Source organism: Acomys russatus, chromosome 13, assembly GCF_903995435.1.
Source record: "Acomys russatus chromosome 13, mAcoRus1.1, whole genome shotgun sequence".
Classification (NCBI taxonomy): Eukaryota; Metazoa; Chordata; class Mammalia; order Rodentia; family Muridae; genus Acomys; species Acomys russatus.
Window position 1 is genome coordinate 15363681 of NC_067149.1, and position 23343 is coordinate 15387023.

The 23343-nt window shown below is 51.7% G+C and overlaps 1 protein-coding gene across 1 annotated transcript in view; it reads right to left on the reverse strand.

Moving 5' to 3' along the window:
• Positions 1-14140, reverse strand: part of Add2 (adducin 2) — a 32339-nt gene extending 18199 nt beyond the window's left edge. Inside the window, exons 1-7 of the mRNA XM_051154855.1 lie at positions 13905-14140; positions 12091-12229; positions 8844-8995; positions 8335-8415; positions 5139-5288; positions 3242-3385; positions 432-530 (exon numbers count right to left, since the gene is read on the reverse strand). Of these exons, the coding sequence (XP_051010812.1) occupies positions 432-530; positions 3242-3385; positions 5139-5288; positions 8335-8415; positions 8844-8995; positions 12091-12229; positions 13905-14087 (948 nt within the window). The 5' untranslated portion in view covers positions 14088-14140. The remainder of the gene's footprint in view (positions 1-431; positions 531-3241; positions 3386-5138; positions 5289-8334; positions 8416-8843; positions 8996-12090; positions 12230-13904) is intronic.
• Positions 14141-23343: the final 9203 nt, after the last annotated feature.

Consider the following 23343-nt stretch of genomic DNA (forward strand, 5'->3'; position numbering starts at 1 on the left):
TCTTGGCTGTTCTGTTTGCCATGACAACACTGACTGGCTCACTGTCACTCCTCTCTCCATGCCTGACCACACTCCTGGCCCACACATAGCCTGCCCTCACTCCATCCCACTCCTTGGCAAAACAAGAACACCTTTCTCTGAGTCCCCCAGTACAGTTTGGTGTAACAGTCACACCAGGTGACACACAGCAGGTGTGGTAGAGCTTATGTGTGCCTTGAGATGGTTTCCCCATCTTGGCCTCAGGGCCCCAAGATCTGAGTAGTACCAGTCAGATGTTGTGAGGATTCTTCTAGGCTATGGGTCCCATGTAAGCAGGAAAGCTACAGCATAAGGAGTGGTAACAGGCGGGGGTGAATAGCTAGTAGGCCCACAGTTTCCAGGGACCCCATCAAAGCAGCTCCCAAGCTTACTTCCCAGAGCACCTTACATACCTGTACCTCACACGCAGCCTGTAGGTGGAAGGCCTTATAGAAAGCTTCCTCCACGGTGTCACCCAGGGCCACCATGCCATGGTTTCTTAGCACCAGAATCTGTGGAGGAGGGAAGAGCCAGTTAACCTAAGTCTTTGCAACTCCCTCCTGGGCCAGCAAGATGGCTCAGTGGGGAAAGGTGTCTGCCACCAAGTCTGAAGACCTTAGTTCAATCGCTGAGACCTACATGGTGGAAGGAGAGAACTGAGTCCTGTGTATCCTCTGAACTCCACGTGAGCTGTGGCGGTTTAAACTAAAAGCCCCACCCAACACCCCAACACATACAAACCGAATGAGTAAATAAAAATATACAATAAAAATTAACCTTAAAAAAAAGCTTCACTCCAGCCAGGCGTGGTGGTGCATGCCTTTAATCCCAGCACTCGGGAGACAGAGGCAGGTGGATCACTGTGAGTTCAAGGCCAGCCTGGTCTACAAAGTGAGTCCAGGACAGCCAAGGCTACACAGAGAATCCTTGTCTGGAACCCCCCCCCCCCCGCCAAAGCTCCATTCCTAAAAGACTTTCATCTTTCTAAGGTTCCACCCCATCGCTAAGCCTGGAGCCCCCTCCCTGAACTCCCTGCTCTTTCTCTGTAACCAAGAACCTCACTGCTAACCTAAGTGTGGCCAGAGCCAAGTGCATCCAACTGCAGGAAATAGAAAAGGGCGTTTTAATCTGATTCTGTGTGGCTTGAGTGACTTTGGGGGGTAATGCTTTGGTTTGGGACCTTAGAGAACTCAGAAGTCTAAAAAGGTTGTGAACAAAATCATCTGACGCCCCGAATAGGGCCGGGACCTCAACAGTAACTTTCTTCCCTGTAACTTAGTTGACGGTGGTGCTCTGAGAGGTGGCCTTGCAGGAACAGGCAGCCAGACGTCACCTCCCTGGACCCGTGGGTTATGTACTACACAGACTTGGCTCCGGCACTCACAGTTTATTTCAAATAAGTTTTTCAGGTGAGGAAAGAGAAGTCAGGAGAAATGGGAAGTCTCCTGGCAAACTGGAGACAGACTGTGGACTACCGGTGAAACAGTTTCTGATTTGGCAGGGGCATCCAGTAAAAGGGGTGGGGTGAAGAGACCAGAGATATGTTTGGATCAAGATCGAGACTCCCCAAGGATCAAGCTCTCCTTCCTTCTCTGAAAGAAACAGTCATGGTTGGTCTTACCCTTGGCAAGGTTGAAGCCAGGCAATGTCCCTCCAGAGAGCTGAGTCCTCGGGGCTCAGAGCCTCATCGCATCCTCTCTTGCTAAGAATAGCTGGAGTTTCCCCTCTAGTGCCAGAGGCTTAGAAGGAGCACATAGGAGCCTCCTCCCTTAGATCAGCACACCCACAGAGGCGCGCTATTTCAGCCTTCTCCCAACACTGCTGAGAACACCCCAAGGCTGCTGGGAAGTAGCAGGGTTCCGCCCCCAAGGTGGAGATGGGGAGGCAGGGACTCAGGAACTCTGTCTGAGATGGCACCCCAACTCTGTGCTAGTAGTTGGTAACTAAAACATGGAACTGATTAATGAATATAGCCCTCAGATTTGGGGAGACTGTAGGGAAACAGCCTGCATATTAGACACGGGGAAAGGGCCAGAAGGGACAATTTTGTGGGAGGCAATTGAACTATATGAAGTCAGACTTATAAAGTGTGTCCCCTAGAAGTGTCTAAGGGAGCCTCCTCAAGTCAAGCGATTAGCTGGAAAGACTTCCTCCTGGTTGTGTGAGGTGGAGTGGAAAGAAACCCTGGGAAGGTTCAACCAAAGAGGACTGCTCAGATAAATTATAGCTGTTCATAAATGAGGCGCGCTTTAGTAGTCTGACTGATGGAGAAAATAACGAGATACAAAGTCATTGAGTGTGCATTGCTGAGGGGTAGGAGAACCGATTTTCTGCTTTTGTAAATACGTGTGAACAGCCTTAAAGAACGCATCAACATCAAAGAACAGTGTAGGAGAAGTGGTTTTTAAAAATCTCTTTTCTTTCTTAAAAATATAAAACTTGGAGGCTGGAGAGATGGCTCAGCGGTGAAAGTACTTTCTGCTCTTGCAGATGACCCAAGTTTAGGTCTGAGCATTTATACCAGGCCACTCACAATTACCTGCAATTCCAGCTCCAGGGGCTCTGACGCCCCCTTCTGGCCTAAACATCCATTGTACACACACACACACACACACACACACACACACACACAAAATAAGCCTTAAAAAATAGCTATAAAACAAATATTCTCCAATAAGTAGATGTTGCTTTTGTGATGTTAATGCCCTCTGTCTCTGTCTGTCTGTCTGTCTGTCCATCCGTGTCTCTCTCTCCCCCCCTCCTCTTTGTACCAGATGATTTTGGAGACTCTTTCTTTCTTTCTTTTCTTTTTTTTTTTTTTTTTTTTTTTTTTTTTGGTTCTTTTCTTGGTTTTTCGAGACGGGGTTTCTCTGTGTAGCCTTGGCTGTCCTAGACTCACTTTGTAGACCAGGCTGGCCTCGAACTCACAGTGATCCTCCTGCTTGAGATTAGAAGTGTGTGCCACCATGCCTGGCCAAGAAATACAGTCTTTCATTAACCTGGAGTTCACGAACACAGTCAGACAGATTGGCCACACAAGCCCAAGGGATCCGCCTCCCAGCACTGGTGTTATAGGCCCATAACTGCCACACGAAGCTTTTTATGTGGGCACTGAGGATGGAACTCAGGTCCTGTACAGCAAGCTCTTTACTGAGCTGTCTCCGCAGCCCTGTGGTGTCAGCTTTGGACAGTACCACTGCCTAGCACCCTCCCAGAAACAAACCTTGCAGGTGGGTCCAAGGCACTTCTGCAAGTTGATTCGATCCACTTCCTGCTCCATTTCTCCATTGAAGTCATAGTAGGCCATGTCCCCCACCAGCAGGGCATTATGGGAGACAGGCAGGAGGCCACACTTCATAGCTGACACCTACATGGAAACAACAGTTGCTTAGCAACTGCAGCCCAGGCCCCAGGGGGCACTGGCCCTCTCTCCTCAGAGCACATCAGGTCAGCCCTGCTCTGGGGCCAGGGAGTGTGGGAGAATCATGGGGAGGTAGAATTCCGCACCAGCCAGGCCGCTTTCCCATTGAGGGCTTTATGTGTGGTCCATCACATGTGCACATCACTGCAACAGCTGTGAGGACTGCTAAGCAGAGCACACCCAAGGAGGCTCCTGGTCTGTGACTCTGTGAGGAGGCAAGAGTGGCAGAAATATTCCTCAACCAACCGCCCCCTCCCCCCATCAGTGTGGCCCTGGGTCAGGATAAGTGCTAGAATCCTGGACTAAAACCTGGGGCGGTACTTGTGTGGGCTAGGGTTCTATGTCAACTCTTGACACAAGATGGAGCCATTTTAGAAGAGGGAACATCAATTGAGAAAATACCCCCACCAGGCTGGCCTCTGGGCTGTTTTCTTAATTGATGATTGATGTGGAAGGGCCCAGCCCCTTGTGGGTGGTGCCATCCCTGGGCTGGTGGCCCTGGATGCTATAAGAAAGCAGGCTGAGAGATCTCTAGGGAACAAGGCAGTAAGCAGTAAGCTCCTCCACAGCCTCTGAATCTGTTTCTGCCTTCAGGTTCCTACTCCTGGGTTCCTGCCCTGACTTTCCTGAATGGTGCATTACAATCCTGCTGATTCTGGTCATAATGTGTCACCAAAGCACCAAAAAAAAAAAAAAAAAAAAAAAGTAAGCTAACAGCATCCTACCCTATCTCTCACTAAAAGCAAACAGCATAGTGGGGTGCAACGGGCCTCACCCCTCTTGCCTCACTGGTCCAAATCAGCCCAAGACTGCAGAGACCCTCCACACAGAAACACCACTGAGTCTTGGTCCCAATTCTGGCTGGTCTCTGCCCTCCTGGCCTGTGAAATGTGCTAGAGCCATGTGCTCTGCCCTACAGGTGTGTGGTCTAGTGTCAGCAGAAAAGAAAACGGTGCTCAAGGCCTTGCCCAGAGTCTTCCATTCCTCAAGTGACCATGCAGGGTCCTCCGCACACACGGAGAGGTGGCCTCAGGCACTACCTGCCATCTGTGATGTGCCCCTCTCTCTACTCCTTCCCAGTTTTACTGGACCCTTCTCCAGACCTCAGCTGCCTGGAGCTCAGTTTTCTCCAGCTCCTTGTCCTCTCCTCTGAAGGTCTGGGGCGTGCGGGGCCAGGGCAGCCCTAAAGCCCCACAACACTCATGTGGGTGGACACGTGGGGGATGCAGCTGTCTGGCTGAGTGGGAGATTCCTTGAAGTGCACTTTCCTCACGTCTCCTTTCACCAAGACCTTGGTACGTGAAAGGAGAGCTAGAACAAAGTCCTTCACTGACCATCTGCTCTCCTGGCCTGATTCCAGATCCTGCCAGAAGTTTAAAAATTTTTTAATCATTATTTTATTTGTATGTGTCTAGATGTTTTGCTTTCAGGCCTGTCTGCACATCACATACTTGCAGTGCCTGTGAAGGCCAGACTAGAGGGTGTCAGATTCCCTGGGACTAGGGCCACGTGGGTGCTGAAAATGGGAACATGGGAGCAAAGTCCTCTGGAAGGGCAGCCAGTGCTCTTAACCACTGACCCATCTCGCTGCCCCCGTCCCAGAATGTTTAAATGATGGCATTGCTACCCCAGATGATGTCTCCTCAGGAGATACGGGCTGCCATGGGAATCCTGGCACTGGGTGGGAGGCCCTACTCACCGCTGCTGTGGCCGGTGTGTGCAGGTGGATGGCACATCGCACGTCGGGCCTGGCAGCATAGATGGCTGAGTGCAGACTGAAGCCCGTGGTGTCCACTGGAAAGCAGCTGCTGCCCTTTTCCACCACCTCTCCCAGGATGTTCACCTTGATCTAGGCAGTAAAGAGGAGAACAGACTCGTAGTGGCGGACCGCGCGCTCCTAACCGTTTCCACACATGGGCCCAGAGTGTTCCCCAGCCCGTGTCCACCGCTCCAGACAACAGGAGTAATGACTGGCTTTGGTGTTAGGGAAGAGCAACGGGGAGTCCTGCCTGCAGTGAACCTTGAGGGGTGGTGGGTGGCGCTGATTTTATTATGCATTGCTTCGGGAGCTATCAAAATAAGACTTTAAGCATAGAGGAATTGGTACTTTTAACAATTTCCCAAATGATGTCCAGGCTGTGGCCCCTAGACCCCCAAGCTGAGTAATGAACTAGAAGAGAGACAGTGATAGAATCTTCTAGAAGCAGCTGAGAGGAGTCTTGAGTGCCAGGAGAAACCTTCCCAGAGGAAGCCATGTCTAAGCTGAGCCATCTCATTTTTGAAACATCGCAGCACACAAAGATAAAGAGAATGATATACCGGACACCTTTCACCAGCCACAGGAAAAAAGCCAATGGAAAGAAACCGCCCTCTTAGCCTGTTTTCTATGCCAGGAGACCAGCAGGTGGCTAAGAAACATCGCACACAATATGTGTGTAAAGGAGACAGCAAGAAAGAACGGAGGGGGAGGGAGAAAGAGGAAGGGGGAGGGAGAGAGAACATCACAAGCGGCCTCCTGTGTAGAAATGGTAGGATGTTTCATCCTCAAGATGTCCCCCACCAGCCCTCCCAGCACACTTCAAGGCCCACCCCTCAAGTACCCAAATCACACAACACAAAGCCGAATTCGGAGGCAAGGCCCTCCTAACCCAGTGGTTCTCAACCTTCGTAATGCTGGCACCCTTTAATACAGTTCCTCATGTGGTGGTGACCCCCAACCATCAAGTTATTTGGTTCCTACTTACTGTTATGAATCATAATATAAATATCTGATATGCAGGAAATCTGTGACCCCAAAGAGGTCCTGACCCACACGGTTGAGAACTGTTGTCCTAACACTTCAGCAAGCATATGCTCTGGTCCCCACCCTTCAAGCCCGGGCTCACTTGGATACAATTATTCCTTGCACACAAACAAGCTATATTTTAGTTTCTTTTTAAAAAAAAATCAAACTGGGCGTGGTGGTGCACACCTGCAATCCCAGCACTCAGGGAGGCAGAGGCAGGTGGATCTCTGTGAGTTCAAATCCAGCCTGGTCTACAAAGTAAGTGTAGGCCAGTTAAAACTACAGAGAAGCCCTGTTTTGAAACACGTGCCCCCGCCAATTCACTGTAATGTTGGCCCTCAAAACAGAAGCACCTATGACACCCAGACTCTAACCCTGAAGGCAGCTCCACAAATGGCCCCACGTCCCATGCCCAAAAAGCCACAGACAAATGGAGGACCAAAAGACAGAGGCATTGTGGTGTGGGGAGAGGCGCATCATGTGCTGACATCCAACAGACCCCACTGCAAACTCCTCTGTGGAGTGAGTTTTACAAAGCGAACCTGTCTCAAGAGTGGCCTGATGCTGGCTGGGTATGACAGTGGCTCCCCCAGCTCACACTCCTTAAAACAAGCATTTATTCTCAGTCTGATTCTCCAGTTCCTCAAAGTGGCCCAGTCAGATCCCCCTCTCTGAGGAGGCCTCTCTCTGAGGAGGCCCCTCTCCGTGGAGGCCCTTCTCTCTCTCTGTGAAGGCCCCTCTCTGTGAAGGCCCCTCTCTGAGGCTCCCCCTCTCTGTGGAGGCCCCTCTCTGTGGAAGCCGCTCTCTCTCTGAGGAGGCCCCTCTCTGTGGAGGCCCCTCTCTCTCTCTGTGAAGGCCCCTCTCTGTGGAGGCCCCTCTCTGTGAAGGCCCCTGTCTGTGGAGGCCGCTCTCTCTCTGTGGAGGCCCCTCTCTCTCTGTGGAGGCCCCTCTCTGTGGAGGCCCCTCTCTGTGGAGGCCACTATCTCTGGCTCATCTTTTCCTGTGAACAAGACCTGTGACTTGTTATTCAAGAATCCCCTCAGCCTAATAGGATGGTGGCCAGCCCATCTGATGCCTCCGTGTAGAGGAGAAGTCTGAGGACTGCCCCAGAGACACGGGCCCCAGAGACACGGGTTTCAGACTGTGCTGCTGTGCAACTTTATAAAAGAGGCCAATTAGTAGGATAGCGCAAGGAGTGGCACCCGGGTAACATCACCTCCTCCTTTCTCCCTTATCCACCACACCCCCTTTTGAGGGTAAGAGCTTCACATCCATACACAGCAGCCCCGGGTCTGCCCACACCCCAGACCACCTCCTGCTGGTGACCCCCACCAGTCTGCAGCATCTGCACACACTCCAGACCACCTCCTGCTGGTGACCCCCACCAGTCTGCAGCATCTGCCCACACCCCAGACCACCTCCTGCTGGTGACCCCCACCAGTCTGCAGCATCTGCCCACACTCCAGACCACCTCCTGGTGGTGGTCCTCCTCAAGCCTGTATCTTGGGGACAAACTGCTTCTGAACCCACTGCAGCCAAATGCCAACTGCCTCTGCTTCAGGGAACAACCCCCTTCCCCCCCGCCCCGGCTCCTCATATTCAGTCTCAGATGCCAACCCAGCTGATCACAAGGCCCACTAAGCACGCAAGCCCAGCCTTTCCCTCATAGATCACAGAACGAGCGAGCACTGAGCAGTCGTCCTAATGCTCCTGGCCTCCACACCCCTGTCAAGGCAATCCGTGAGCAAAGGAAACACATTTTGCCTCCACCTCCAGATTCCAAATGCTAAGCCACACTTGCAAGTCTCTTGTGCCCCTGTTCCAATGTGTCCCTGTCCAAGGAAGCCTTCCTTACGACCTGTGGTCTAACCTAAAGCCCGCAGTCTACACGGGACTCCAGGACACCTCCCAACCCCTCCTCCCTCCCAGCCTGCATGCTGGCTGCATCATGCCCTAGGTACCCACTGTGCCCGTGCATCTTTGCCCAGGGCAAGTGTAAGTTCCACAAGGGACAGAGCAGTAGGTGCTGATGTGGAGATGACCTGTCCCAAGGGTCAGACGGGTACTGTTGCCTCAGTAAGGGTCAGCACTGATGCTGGACAATACTTACCAGGCTAGATGCTGTGACCTCACTGCAGGAAACCCCCTTGGGGCTGATCAGAAAATGGTCCTGCTCCTTGCTCACTCTCAGCTAGGGGAAGACAGATAGGCATTTCAGAGCCACGCAGAGAAGCAGAGGGATAGTTTCAAGGGCACCATTTAAATCCTTTCCTCCTTCACCTCAGTGCGCCAAGGCCTCCTCCAGTGAACCCTCCTCCATGGAGACATGACAAGACATGGGTTTGGTTTTTATTTAAACTGTAGAAGCAGAGTTTCCAGAGGAAACCACACACAGTTAGGAACAGTCCTGGATACAGGAGCTGGTTCCCATCAAAGAGGTACACACTGGGCAGGTTGTCTAGTCTGTCGACCACAGTGGTTAGCAATTTTCAAAGAGGTGAGTGGATTTTAAGCAAGAACCGCTAACAGCACTTAGCTGTGCTAAGAGTCAGGAGTCTTCCCTTCAGGTTTTGTGGGGAAAGGAGGATGGGGAATGGGCAGAGGGCACCTGCTCCTCACCGTGACATAGGTGTCGCTGAGCTGCGCCCAGCCATAGAGGTCCAGGAGGCGGTAGACGCTGCTGATCTTGCACCGCATGAGCCGCTCCCCCTTGGCCAGGTTCAGGGAGTCGGCAGTGTGGAGGTCATTGATGGGTGTCATCATGGAGAAGTCTGCAGGGATGGGAGGGGACAGTGCATCTCCCTGAGGACAGGAGTCCCCGCCAGCCAGCCTGGTCCTTGTCCTGTGTCCCTCTGGATCTCACTGACTGATGCTGCCACTGTACAGGAGACACCTGCCTGAGGGCCTGACAGCCCTTGACTCACACATGGAGGAAGAAAAGCTGTAGAGTGGACATGTGTGGCTTACGAAGCTGTCTGCTCAGTTGAATGAGACTGGGGCTGCTTCTGGAGGAAAACTATGCCAAGAGGTGGGACACAGCGCAGGTGGTTCAGTGCTTGCCTGACATGCACACGTCTCTAGGTCTGATCCCAGCACTACATAAAATCAGGAGGTTGTGACACATATCTGTAATCTCAGCACTCACTTGGGAAGTGGGGGCAGGAGGACCCTGGACCAGCCTGGGCTACATGTGACACTGTCTCGAGGCAACAAAATAAGCAAAGCCCCATCATGGTTCAAAGCTGTGAACAAAGTGTTCCTGGAATGCCAAGGCTGCCATAAACCCCAAGTAGGGGCACTGAGTAAATGTGGAATAAAGTTTCTGAGCAGGAATACGTAGAGATGTCAGCAACAGCTTTAGGGGAGAAGTGCTGGCCAGAAGGCCTGCTGTCGCTGTGTTTTGAGTAACCGTGCAACAGGACTTATTATGTGGCTTGGATACAGGACATATAGAAAGTCACATCATCTAGAAAGAAAGTTCTTCAATTTTCTGCCAACTCACATTTGAGAGCCACAGACCCCAGAAGCCAAGGCTGGCTAGAGAGCTGCAGTGTCTGGTGGCGCACATCTGGTACTATTAGGACAGGCCGCCATGAAGGCATGTGTTGCTTTTCTCTAGGAATTTGAGGGAAAGGGCTGAGAGACTTGGAAACGGGCCCCAGTGGGTAGGGGCCTAGACATCTTGTCCCCAGAGCACCCCAGATGTAGGAGGTCATGGGCACCTCCGACATCTTAGCCATGATGGTCACTGCCTATGAACTTTAGGGGAGCAGAGGAAGGCAGACAAGTTCAAGGCTGGAGCCACGTCAGCTGTCAGGAGCAGGTGTTGGTATTGCAGAGACTGAGCTCAGTTGCCAGCACCCATGTCAGATGCATACATATATACACACACACGCACACACACACACACACAGAGCCTAGAGGTGATTTATTTCATGTATCTCAAAATTCTGCATATTCCAACATTCAGAGATCTATTACTATAACTCATTGTGACAGTTGCTCAAGGGAGAGAAAAGAATCAATGCCCCAAATGCATTTTATAAACCTAAAAATCTATTTCTGAGAAAGAGTTGCGATGAGCTAGAAGAAAAAGACATTTTCTCAACATGATAAGGAATAATGATCTCCAACTCTGTGGTGAATTTCCATTAAAGTCAGATACAAGGCAAATTATTAAACATCATCTAACGCCTTGGGAGTAAACCCAGCCAACTAGAAAAAAATAAGCCCAAAGGCAAAGTGCTAGCAGACAGAGGTAAAATGGTAGCATTGCAGATTATGTGACTTCCTATATACAAAAACTCAAGGCCAGTAAGAGGACTCAATAGGTAAAAGTGCTTGCGACAAGGGACTTACGTGGTGGGAGGAAAGAAACAACTCCTGTGGGCTGCTGTCTGACCTCCACACTCACATCATGGTGCATACATAACTCCAAAATTTCTTTATAGAATACATTTGTGCAAGAAGTTAACATAAATTGGTGACTAACTATGGCCCTTTGTCCTACTGTCTAGGCATGTGGCTAAAGCAGGGACACATGGAAAATAACAGAGGGCTCTGTTCTATAAAAATATATTCTACAATATAAAAAAAACGCTGTGAACAAAATTAAAAGCCAAAAGAGAAACTGAAAAAATAAGTGTAATATAATTTGACATGTGTCCTGGACTCTCTTTGTAGACCAGGCTGGCCTCAAACTCACAGCGATCTGCCTGCCTCTGCCTCCCGAGTGCTGGGATTAAAGGCGTGCACCACCACGCCCAGTTTGAATATTTCTAAAGATTTGAAAAACCTATTCAAAATACACTAGTAGGAAAATTGGCTAAGTATGGGCAAAAACATTTTGCTATAAAAAAGCACAGATGAAGTTCTAGGTACAGCCTGTCTCCGGGAAAGGAAATGGTAACTAACAGTCTAAGATAAAACTGGGGGTGGGGGGTGGGGGGCGGGGGGGCGGGGCCCACCACACTCTGCTGAGAGCAAGGCTGGCAGGTCTCTTTCCCCAGGAGGGCACACTCTGCATTGTACAATGTGTCTTCAAGCACATATTTGCATTCCTTTAGCAATTCTTACAATTTGTCTTCAGAAGGCAGCTCAGTCGATTCATTATTGTCTAATTATAATTTATCTTTAGTAGACAGTTGTGCATAGAACATCAGATTTATTTACCAGGATGTCTACCCCATTGTGTTTCATAATAGCAAAAGCTAAAAGTAAGGAGCAACTGATTCAACAGCACTCATCCACAAAACTTATATCGCCAAATCATACTTATGGTGCAAAAATTTAGTTGCTATACCATTAAAATTACGTATGATCTATTCATATTCTTGATTTCAGTAAACTCTATTAAAAGAAAAAAGTGGAAAAGATACATCAAAATAAAACAATGATTTTTAGAGTTCCCAGAACACAGTGGTATATGTTTTGACTTCTCTTTCTCAGATGTTTTACTTAGCTCCAGCCATTACCCTATACATCTGAGTCATATGGAGCGAGGGCAGCTTTAGGGCTGTGGGCAGAGCTGCATAGTCCCGGAAGGGAACCCACACACAGCCCCTAGCTCCTCTTACTGCTCAACAGCCATTATCCCGGCTGGTCTCCTGGCTCCACTCGCCTCTTCTCACCCCCTGAAGTCACCTCGGGCCTCCCCACTCCTGGCACCATGAACAGTTCTCCTGTGGGCCTTTAATTCACAGCAACATCAGAGGCAGAGCCAGGCATCTCTCTGCTCGGGCCTGCTGATGCAACTGCAGCTTGGCCATTGCCTAGCAACCAAGCTGCCTCTGGTGCTTCCTCCTCCCTTCCCTCCCTCCTCCCTGCTCCTCCTCTGCTCCTGGCAGACACCCAGACGCCCACATACTCATGGAAGAAGCTGGGAAGACTGCGTGGGAGGTGCTGGCCATGAAGTCCGCGATCTGTCGTAGGGCCCAGATGTTGGACGAGTTATTGCCCTTCTTCATCTGCTCCTGGATGAGGCCTTCCAGCTCCTCCCTGAAAGACTGCAGCAGGCCAGGGAGGGGGGGGGGCGGGGTTGGTGGCCAGCTCATTATGGAGGGCAGAGGACCCAGCAGGTCCTCACAAGAGGCTGATGGGTGCCCAGCTCCTCACAGGACTGAGGACCCTGCAGGTCCCGAGGAGCTGAGGGCACAGCAAGTCCCTTGGTGCTGGTCCCTGAGCTCTGCACAGGAGATGACCTCCACCCAGTCCCCTCCTGCAGCTCCTTCACAGGCCACTGCTCCTGTGGGGGTGGGAGTGGGGGTGGGGGGGCTGGTCTCCCAGCACTTCAGTAAGGGCTAAGGGCCTGAGGGCTCCCCAGAGGCAGGCTCACTAGGCCCTCAGGTGCCTCCTCAGCTTTGCTGGTTAGGTAATCAAGGAGACTCTGGTAGTGGACCTGGGACCCTCCTTTTCTCTGGGGGGGGGCGGTAGTCCAGAGTCCAGCTCCCTCCTATATGAGTGACGGCCAAGGCCATACCAGGCATAGCAAGACTTGACTTCAGAGAGAATTAACTGCATGAGGAAGTGTGCTGCCCTCCCTCCGCGTTAGCACACCCAGGGCTCTGCTCGGGAGGAGCAGAGGACTTCTGCCATGGCTTCCACTGAGATGTACTAAGTTAAGCTCGGGCTTTCAGCCCACTGCTCCGTGAGCTTCTTATCCCACTGGCCAGCTGGCAGGAGGAAACATGAAGAGGGCAGGAACTATATGATGCTGAGGAGCCTAAAGAAGCAAGGGTCCTGTATCCCCATACCCTGCCCCACTCACTGACCATGGCTTGTGCTGCTCTACTCTGCTGCCCCTCCCTGGTGATTCTCTGGGTGCCTAGGGTTTATCTCACCCTAAGGTCTTTAAGCACCTGCTGTCTTCTCCCTCCAGGGCCCTGGCACGTGCCATGAAGGCTCTAGGCTCATTCCCTCCCATTCTTCTGAACACTCTGTGTGCTTCTGGAGAAAATTGCCCACAGACCATGGGGTGCCCTATTCTAAAAAGGCCCTGGAGATGCCAGCTTCCTCCCTGGGCTTGCCAGCCTGTGTCCTACAGAGCCCCAAGGGCTATCCTCTCCCACTCTTCCACCTCTCTCTCTCTCTCCTTTGCTTTTCTCCTCTACCCAAGGTTCAGCGGCACTCTTGCCTCCTCAGCCATCTGCCTTTTCAGTGTCCTGCCTGCCTGGGAGGCAGGCACCAACCCACCCTGGTCTGGAGACTCAGAGGCATCCACGTCAGGCTGGCTCCTGATCCCTTGCTCCTCTTATCTCTCCTCCTCAATCCTGGATGAACCTTCAGGCTCTACTTGCTCTAAAGTGAGCAGGATACCGCGTGCTACTCAGCACAGGGGACCCCAGAGCAGCCCCATGGCGGCCCATCCTTCAGCTTACACAGTCCTATCTGTGGCCTGTCTCAGGAAAGGAGGACTGGAAACCGAAGTTCAGCTGTGGCATAGGAAACTGGGGCAAGGGTCCTGTCTCTCTGCCACTTTCTGAACCAGAATTTACGCACACCTCCAGGCTTGCCCTTGGCCAGTGATGGGGGATGGGGGCGGGGGGTGGAAATCAAACACGCACAAAGCCAGGCCCATCTCACTCAGCAAGCCTAAACTGCCAAGATCCCAAATGAGGGAAGAGGAGCCGCTGGTCTTTCAGGCCTCTGGGGAAGCATCCCTCCCTGCCCCCGCCCACTCACAGGACTCTGCAGGATCATGGTGACACGCTTCTTCTGCTCCATGAGGTTGAAGTCCTGCCGCAGGCCGGCTGCACGGTTGCGAAGCCGCAGGTACTCAGGGTCGTCTTCAGAGAACCGGTCAAAATAGTGCTGCCCCTGAGAGGGTGGTGGGGAGGCCGCCTCGGGCACCGTGTCCTCACTCATGTTCCTGCTAAGGCTTCAGTCCACTCTGAGAACCCTGCAGAAGAAGGAGAGAGGGTAAGCACAGGCTATGCTCCTAGCAGGCCAACCTCGTGCTGAGGCAAAGGGTAGTGTGATTCACCACGCCCTACGGCTGCTCCCAGGTGAGAAGGCAGGCTGGCTTCCTGAGATGATGACCCATTGGGGATGCTGATGCACCCTCAGGTTCTGTGCAAACAAGGGTCCAGGTTAACTGGTCAGTCTGGGCTGTGGGAGGAGACTTCCTGGGGAAAGTGGAAATATGGCCTGCAAACCTTCCTGAGCCTTTCTGTGTCAAGCCCTTACAGAGTAGGGCAGAAGCTACTCTGATACCTATGGGCACTTTAATAAAATGCCAGTCTCGTTGTAGTGGGCCAGAGTGTAGTTCAGGTACTGGCATATCCAGGTACTGGTTGGGTGCTCAGCATCCTGTACAAACTATATAAATATTCCTTTCTTTTTGCAGGCCTCCTCAAAAGCTATGGTTAATAAATTCACAAAAGAACACAACTGCCAGAACTGCCAGGAACTGGGGATGTAGCTCAGTTGATAGAGTGCTTGCCCAGCATGCTCCAGGCATGGGGCAGCCCTCCCCTCAACCACATAGACAGGGTATGGTGGCACATACCTACAATTCCAGTATTCAGGAGGTAGAAACAGCGGACTCAGGAGTCAAAGTCATCACTGGCTACATACAGAGTTCAAATCCAGCCTGTGCTACATGAGACTCTGTCTTTTAAAAAGCCCTGCAACAGGCACCAACTGGTCCTATCAAACAAATGTTTGGCAACAGGAGATGAGGAATGAGGGACTGGGGTTCAGGAAAGAATGGAGGGGAGAAGGGAGGAAGGGGGAGGAGGAAACATCACTTAAGGTTCTAAAACAGATTTGGCAGGGTGCAAGTCAGATGCAGAGCACTTGGAGACGTCCAAACGCAGATTTGTTCCTTTCATCTAAGTCAGGGGCGTCTGCCCCTGGGCTTCCCTAAGCCAGTCATCCATTCATGCTTGAGAGTCTAACAATTGAGTTACAGCAAAACAAAAACACAAAAACAAAAACAACTCATGGTGTTTTAAGTAAGTCCATTATTTTGTGTTGGATCTGTCCATAGCGGTCCTGGGCCTCATATATAGTCTAAATGAAGAGAGAAGCCTGGGGCTGAGGCCATTTCAGGCAAGCAGGTCTGGACTGGAAGTCAGACACCTGCACTTTGAACAGCTCTGTCCCTTGACACCTGCATGAGCTCGGTGGGTCTCTTTCCCTCTCTGCCTCACCTTACCCATCCCTCTGCCTCACCTTACCCATCTCTCATGAGGGGTGAACAAAATGACCACTGCTGGGCTCCCTCCCAGCTCAGACCACACATGGATATGAAAGTTGGAGACAGATGGACCCATGAAGAAGAGACAGGACAGAGGATCCAGGTGTCGTGGAGCAAGGGGACGCCCTGCCTCCCCATCATCCCCGGGAGCCAGTACTGAACACTGTGCCTCCGTTATGCTCATGCCGCTCCTCCCTGGACCTTTGGGGTGAGAAGGAACGGGAAGACAGGTGTAGAGGGCACCTCCCATCCAAGCTATGAAGGTGGAACAGCAGCTTCTCTGGGCTTTAGCCAGAAGCCTCCCGTGGGCCCTGCCCACTCAGCTGCCAGTGCTCTACCTGGTACCACTGTAGCAAGCCAACCTCCACAGCACTGTCAAAGCCCTAAGCTTTGGGCGTTTTAAAAATAGAATCAAGCATCCCCATCCTGTGTGTACCTGGGGTGACCATGGATATATGAGCTATCTAACCCCAACACGCCCCCTCGCAGGACTCTAGGCCGCCAGTTTCAGGAGCACCAAGATTTCGACTTCAGCCCATTCTGTCTCCACAGCTTCCCTGTCACAACTGGCTGCCCTCTGGCCATGGTTCCAGATGTGCTCCCCTGAGGACGGCTGTAATGCTGTCCCCATGGAACAGGGACTCTGTGAAATGAAGCCTCCTTTCTGCTACTCCCTTCCACCAGTTACCTGCAGATCGTCAGTGGGTAAAGGTGGCAATGCTGAAGCAAAACCACGTGGGTTCAAATCTCGCAATGCCACTTAGAAGCTGTGTGGTCATTGGCCAATTCACCTAAGTGCACTGAGCACCAGTTAAGGGATAGCAAAGTTTGCATAGGCGAATACTTAAGACCTGGTACATGGCAACTGTGGCCAAGTCGTTGTCTTTCGTCTTCCTAGGCTCAACTGGCAGGGGCGGGGGTGCGGAATCTTCTCTCATTAGGAACTTCATGAGGATTCATCTGTTAAGCAGGCGCACACTAAATAACTATAACGAAGTGTTTTAGCCCAAGAAGCCAATTCAGTTTCGAGTGCTGCTAACACAAGGACCATAGACAGGAAAATGATGCAGCATCCCAGAGATCACAGGGGCTGCTAAGTTCCCTGGGCCAGGCATGATGGAAGCAAGCTTCCGGGATGCTTCCCCCGTCCTTTCACCAGCTTCAAAAGTTTCTTGGAGTTTGCTAAACATTCAAAAGATAGGATTTTCTGCTTCTCAGCATGAGCTCCCTGATTTAAGAAACACCTCCCTGTAGGCTGGGGCCTGAAGGTTCGTCCTGGTTGGTGAACAGGACTACACGCTGGGAGAAAAGAGCCACATTAGACCCCGCATGTGTCTGTTCTACTGGCTGCCCCTGACTCAGATCCTTCGTGGTGACACCATGATTGCAAATGCAGCAGTTGGGCATGTTTTCAGTTATTCCAGTGAGTTGCTGCATCTGAGGAAGGCTCGTAGGATCCCTCCCCTCCTTGTCTGCTTGTAGCCGTGCCAGGCAGAAGGGAGAGTGGGTAGGGCCTCCATCTCTGGTACCCGGAAGGTGGTCTAGTTATCTCAGGCATAGGATCCTTTGCCAAAATGGGATTGTGGGTCCAGGAAACCTCTATTTCCCATCGTGGTTTTTATACTCAGGCCCTCTCCATGTGTTGAGTGCCACTGTCCTCGTTTTCAGAAAGAAACAAGCCACCACTAAGAGGTTTCACAGGCAGCATTTATTTACACAGGACCCCGCCTAGGCCAGGCCTTTACTCCTCTACTCCTTCCTACTGTGCCCCCAACACCCGTTAAGCCACCTTGTGAGCAGAGAGCATAGGCTAGCTTCCTGGTCTGGGAGCTGGCTGGGCAGAGTGGGGGGCTGCTGGCAGATTGTTTTCCTGGACTCAGTGTCTCTGGGTGCTGTGCACCTAAGGATGGGACCAGGTATGGAGTGCTAACAATATTCTATGTAGCTCCCAGTCAGATAGGGGAGTACAGAGCAAAGATTTGAGTGTCTAGAACATCCCCCTTAGTCAACTTCCCCTACAGTCTCCAAAAGCCATGACCACTTACCAGTGGGTTGAACCAGGCCTGTCTAGTCTCCGTCTTCAGTGCCAGGTCTTCACGACCAGGACGGCTGGCACAGCCACACTTCACGCAGCCAGGTGGGAACTGCCAACAAAAGTGCAGGTGTCAGGAACTCGGGCACACATTGATCCCCACCAAGAATCTTCACCTGAGTTAGGCACAGATACTGGGGCCCACTTAGAAATGATCTGGAAATGGGTGTTTAAAAGCTACCATGACTATTGACAGGTTAAGAAGACTCGGTCACTTATATAGCTGGAATCAAACTTCCTTGAAAACCCCATTTCCTGGGTGCATGCTGAGGGAGGAGTGACAAAAGGAAGGAGAAAGGAGGGTAAGGGAGGAAGGGGAACAGGGAAGGCCTGAGGAGGAAGACAGGAAGAGAGGTGGGAGGGAGAAGGAAGTGGGGAGGAGGAAGAGATAAGGAAGACAGGAGGAAGAGAAAGAGAAGAGGTAAAAAAAGAAAGGAGGGGACAGCAGGGGAGGGGGAGGAGAGGAGGAGAGAGGAAGAGGAGAGGAAGAGGAGGGAGAGGAGGAGAGAGAGGAGGAGAGGAGGGAGAAGAGGAGAGAGAGGAGGAGGGAGGAGAAGAGGAGGGAGAGGAGGAGAGGAAGAAGAGAGGGAGAGAGGAGAGAGAGAGGCGAGGAGAGGAGAGAAGAGGAGGAGGAGGAGGAGAGAGGGGAGGAGGAGGAGAGGAGGGAGGAGAAGGAGGAGAAGAGGAGGGAGAGGAGGAGGGAGAGGAGGAGAGAGAGGGAGAGGAGGAGGGAGAAGCCACTACAGTTGCTCTGAGAGTGGGAGAAGCAGAGTATGGAGCCAGGAGATAGGCCTCTTGCCCAAGTCCCCAAAATACTTTACTAACAGCCACTGGACTCACAGGTACTAGGGTAAAGAATTTGAGGATCACTCCCCAGAGACAGAAACAGCCTGAAGGATACCACACCCCAGGAAAGAGGGAGAGCCCCGACTGCAAATAACTTCACATAGAGTGTAGGGGAGGAAAGGACCCGGCTAAGACTGAGTGGGTGTGTCATCAAACAGGGAAAGTCACTGATATTCAACAGACACAGGAAGTCACCCCTGCAAAAACCCAGGGACCAAAGATCCTCAAAGATTAATGGGTGGCACACACATGCGTGCGCACACACACACACACACACACACACACACACACACACATACGTGTGTGTGTGTGTGTGAATAGCCTTTATTTTCACTTGGATGACTTGTTGCCCAGGCCCTAGGTGTTTTGGCGACTCACCCAGGGCCAGCCTCCCCTATGTGCCCCACCCATGGCTGTGGCTTGGCTCTACTCTTCCCTGTCCTGACACTGGAGAAGGGGCCATCTGGAGCTTGGCCTCTCAGTGAGGAGCAAGGAGAATGGATTTGGGGGTACACATGCCTGTGCTCACCAAGGCAGCCCCCTCTGCAGCCCATCCAGTGGGCCTAAAGCTTAACATCTCGGTACCCTGCAATCAAGGCCAGCCCTAAGGTTCACTCTGCTACCTCAGGAACTGGAAATGCTTCTAAGAGCCAGGCCTATATGTGCATGTCTAGCACCCACTGGTGACCAGCGAACAGGGATTTTATTTATTAACTATTTTATCTACAACAGGGTCATAGCCATTGTCACACCCTCCAGAGCCTTGTCTTCATTACTTGACCTCATGATGGAGCTGCTGATATCCGTTGCTGAAGCTGTTCCTAAGAATTAGTCCTGCCTCAGAGGTTAAGACCCACTAAGATTTGAACTGCTGGAGTCTGAACAGTTTCTATAACCTTTACTAAATTGTACAGTAAAGAATTCACCCAAGAAGTGACAAGGGGGCAGACATCTGTCTCCCATGACCTGTCTCAGTGACCCAGAGCTCTGTGCCTGGGGTCATGGTGTCTCCCCTGACTAAAGTGAAATATTCCTTCAGTTCTTTCTCATTATCTGTAACCCACCATCCTGGGGTGACAATTCAACTTAAGCTTCAACTCAGGCTGCACTGGGCTGGAGCAGGCAGGAGATCCACACAGTGTAAAGATGGCTTAGCATGGGCCAAAGCACTCCCAGCAGCACCAGCTCCTGTGGCTTCCCAGTACATGCCTCAAGAGCTCCCCTGTCTTAGCTGGGATTCCTACTGCTGTGATAAAACACCATGTCCAAAAACAACTGGAGGAAGTCAGGACAGGAACTCAAGGCAGGAACCTGGAGGCAGGAACTGACACAGGGACCATAGAAGGATTCTGCTTATTAGCTTGCTTAGTGGCTTGCTCAGCCTGCTTATTATACCACCCAAGACTACCAGCCCAGGGTTAGAAACACCCACAGTGGGCTAGGCCCTCCCACGTCAATCACTAATCAAGAAAATATCATACAGACTTGCCTACAGGCAATCTCAATGGGAGTATTTTCTCAGTGGTGAACCCTTCTTAGTAAGTGACTCTAGCTTGTGTTCAACAGACATAAAACTAACCCCAAAACCTCTACATTTAGCTTCCAGCACCCCAAAGAGCTGGGAAGCAAAGGAGAGAGTGGGCTATAACACTCAAATTGGAGGGAAGAGACACTTGACACCTGACACTGCTAGGTGCCTCAGAAGGCCAAACACATGGCGCTCCAGGACCACCCAGTCTAGGTATGCTGCCAGGCTGGCACGGAGGCACCAAAAGTCTCACAGGAGATTCCAGCCCGTGGCTGGACAAGAGACGGTGCACCCAAGACACAAAAATGCTAGTTTTCCCAGTTTTAATGACAGCCTTGATGTCAGCACAAGCAGTGGACCTTGGCTTTGGCCAGTGCATGCCATGGCCTGGCTGTGCCTGCACTGGGCCCACCTCTCTGTCCCACCAGCAACTGCCCCCAAACAAACCAGAAAGCCAGCCATGACTCTCCCCTCTCTTTGCCCTGTGGGTTTCAGCCACAGAGATCTAGTTTTATGTCCCTCTGTCTCTGTCTTTCAATGGGAGGTGACCTGTGTGACCTTTCTTGTCTCCTGACTGCTGTCCAACTGGTTGCTGGAGTCACTGTCCCAGAATCGCAACCTAGCCCCTGCCTGTTGTGGTCCTGCTGAGTCCCAGTGCCCTTGGACAGGGTCCCCAAGCTGGTGTCTTTAATTCCTGCTCTTTCAGTCAAAACTTAGCCAAACTGAGGCCTGTTACAAAAAGAGCAGGTGTTCCCTCCTTTTGCCTTTGCTAAATACAAAACTGCAATTATGAATTTGCTTTTAAAAAAACAAATGCATGCTTCCCCTGTGTTGAATTCAAACTCATTGACCGCCCTCCCCACCCCTGCCGGACACACACACTAAGGGAGCCATGGTGTCTGTGCTCACATGGTCTCTCTCCCTCTCCCACTTCCTCCTTCCCCTCCCCCTTCCCCTTGCAGAGGCCACATAGAAAATGAAATCATACCCTGATGTGACACTTAGTACCTGCCCCATCCCACTTCCCATCATGCTCTGAGGCTTCTCGTAATTCATGGGCAGACTCTCTGAGGAGGGTGGGGTCGTCCAGGAATACCTTTTCCTATTTACTGCCTCCTGACACTCAGGTGCCTTCTCTCTGGGGAGTCTGTCCAACCTTCAGCAGTCATTCACTTTCCTTTACTCTTTTCATTGTTCTTGTAACCTGACGGCAACAGCTATGACCCAGAGTTCCTAGCAAGTGGAAGGAGTTCTCGGTGTGTCTCTGCTCTGGGTGTTGTGCAGGGCTGGTGTAAGGCAGGTGCTGGACAAATGCTGACTAAGCAAACATATGACTAATGATGCTGGGAGGCAAGCCGTGCCGGCCACAGACACTTGCTCAAGGTCTCAGACATGGCATCACAGCCCACATTCACTCATCCTTGGTCTTGCCAAACAAGTCCAAGTTCACATGCAACACAGACCCCAGGGGTCTAAGAAACAGGAAATGTCCAACCACACCCCACAACCCTCTCACTTTCCAAAAGCCCGCTACCCCAACTTTGTCTCCCACAGGACCCTTTGCTGTTGGCTCAGGAAGCCCTGGACCCCTGGATGCCCCTCCCAGTGTGGCCAGGACTTTGTTCTGCCCTCCACAATTCCAGGTAAGCTGGAGGCACAGGTAAGCTGGGCTGCAAGTCACTGCCAAGGGCATTTTCCTCCCTGTCTCACTAACAGCAAGTCCCTTGTGGTCCTCGGAAGGTGCACTGGCTCCCTGAGGCTGGAAAGAACTGAACAGATACAAGAAAGAACAGAGAGGAGCCCATATAGCCAGACATTGCTAAAAATCTAAAGATTAAGCTCTGTGTAGCTTAAGAGGTGGGTGGCTGTCTCCGACCACTTCACTGGGGTGTCTCCGCATCAGAATAGACAGTTGTATGCTTGGCACACAAAGCTTGAACAGCCATAAGCTGCCCTCACCCTGCAGGTCACCACTACCACAGGCTCAGCTGCCTGAACGCTCAGCCCTGTCCCCTCCCAGGTCAGTTATAGACAAGGCTAGCCACAGGCACTTGCTGCAGGCCTTGTGCATAGCATCAGAACCCACACTCACTCACCTATCCCCCATCCTTGTAGACTCCCACAAGTGCAAGAGGCAGTGGCTTTACCACTGTTACTCAGAATGGATGTGGGCAGTTGAATAAGAGACTCGGCCACACCCTGCCTGCCATGTTCAGATAAAGGCAGGACCCCAGGGGACACTTATCAGTCTCTCACACCACATGGTTCTACTTTCTTCCCTGTTCCCCCGCATATAATAACCATTGTGGTCATTTAGGACCAAAGTACTTAAAAAAGAAGGAAGGAGGATGAAGGAAAGAGATAGCAAAACCCTCGCCGGTCTCCTGAAACCCTGCTGGCCGAAAGATGCTCATCACTGCTGCCTGCCTTGGGTGCCCCTGAGTACTGACTTTTCGGCACTCCTGGGGCATGCTCTTCTGGAGAGGACCAGAGGAGTGTTAAGAGCATCTGGCTAAGGGCCTCACACCCCGAGGGGCTAGTAGACAAGTTCCCCCATCCACCTCTTGCCGTGGACGACAGCCAGCTCTTCTTCCCATGGGGCTGGACTCAGTCTGCTTCCTCTCACTGTGAAGCAATGGGACTGGTCAGGAGCCTCAGAAGCCAGGAGTAAACAGGAACTGACATTGGATACCAGAGCAAGACACCCAGAAGAGACAGACATCTCCCAGCCCTCCAGAGAGCCATAGTCAGGCTGTGTTAATTGAAAATGAGGGTGCGTATAACATACAGAAACACAGAAACACGTATGTAGACACGTTAACTGGTCATCTCATACGGGGTCTGGAAATGAAGGCCAGACCTGATCTGAAACATACTTCGCTCAGGGCTTCTAGGGACGGAGTGCTGGAGTCTTTGGGTCCACATTTATGAGAATCAACGTCTAGACCCAGATCTTAATCACGGATATTATTCAGTGCACAGAGCTGTGAACCCCAGAAGCTGCCTTACCACGAAGAGCCAGAACCTTGGCTTTCCAGTTAAGGAGCTGAAGCCTTGGGAGCCTCAGTGACTAGATCTGGGGCGCTGAACTGGTTCATAGAAGGCCTGGATTTGAACACACCTGACTGACCGTCAGCTTGTTGTTTCTTTGTTCCCCGATCCACCTCCCCCTCAAATGAATGTGGATAGATGCCAAAGACCAACAAGAGTGGTGGAGGTGGTGGTGGTGGTGGTGGTGGTGGTGGTGGTGGTGGTGGTGCTGATGGTGGTGGTGGTGGTGGTGGTGATGATGGTGGTGGTGATGATGGTGGTGGTGGTGATGGTGGTGGTGGTGGTGATGGTGATGATGGTGTGGTGGTGATGGTGGTGGTGGTGGTGGTGGTGATGATGGTGGTGGTTGATGATGGTGGTGGTGGTGGTGGTGGTGGTGGTGATGGTGATGATGGTGGTGGTG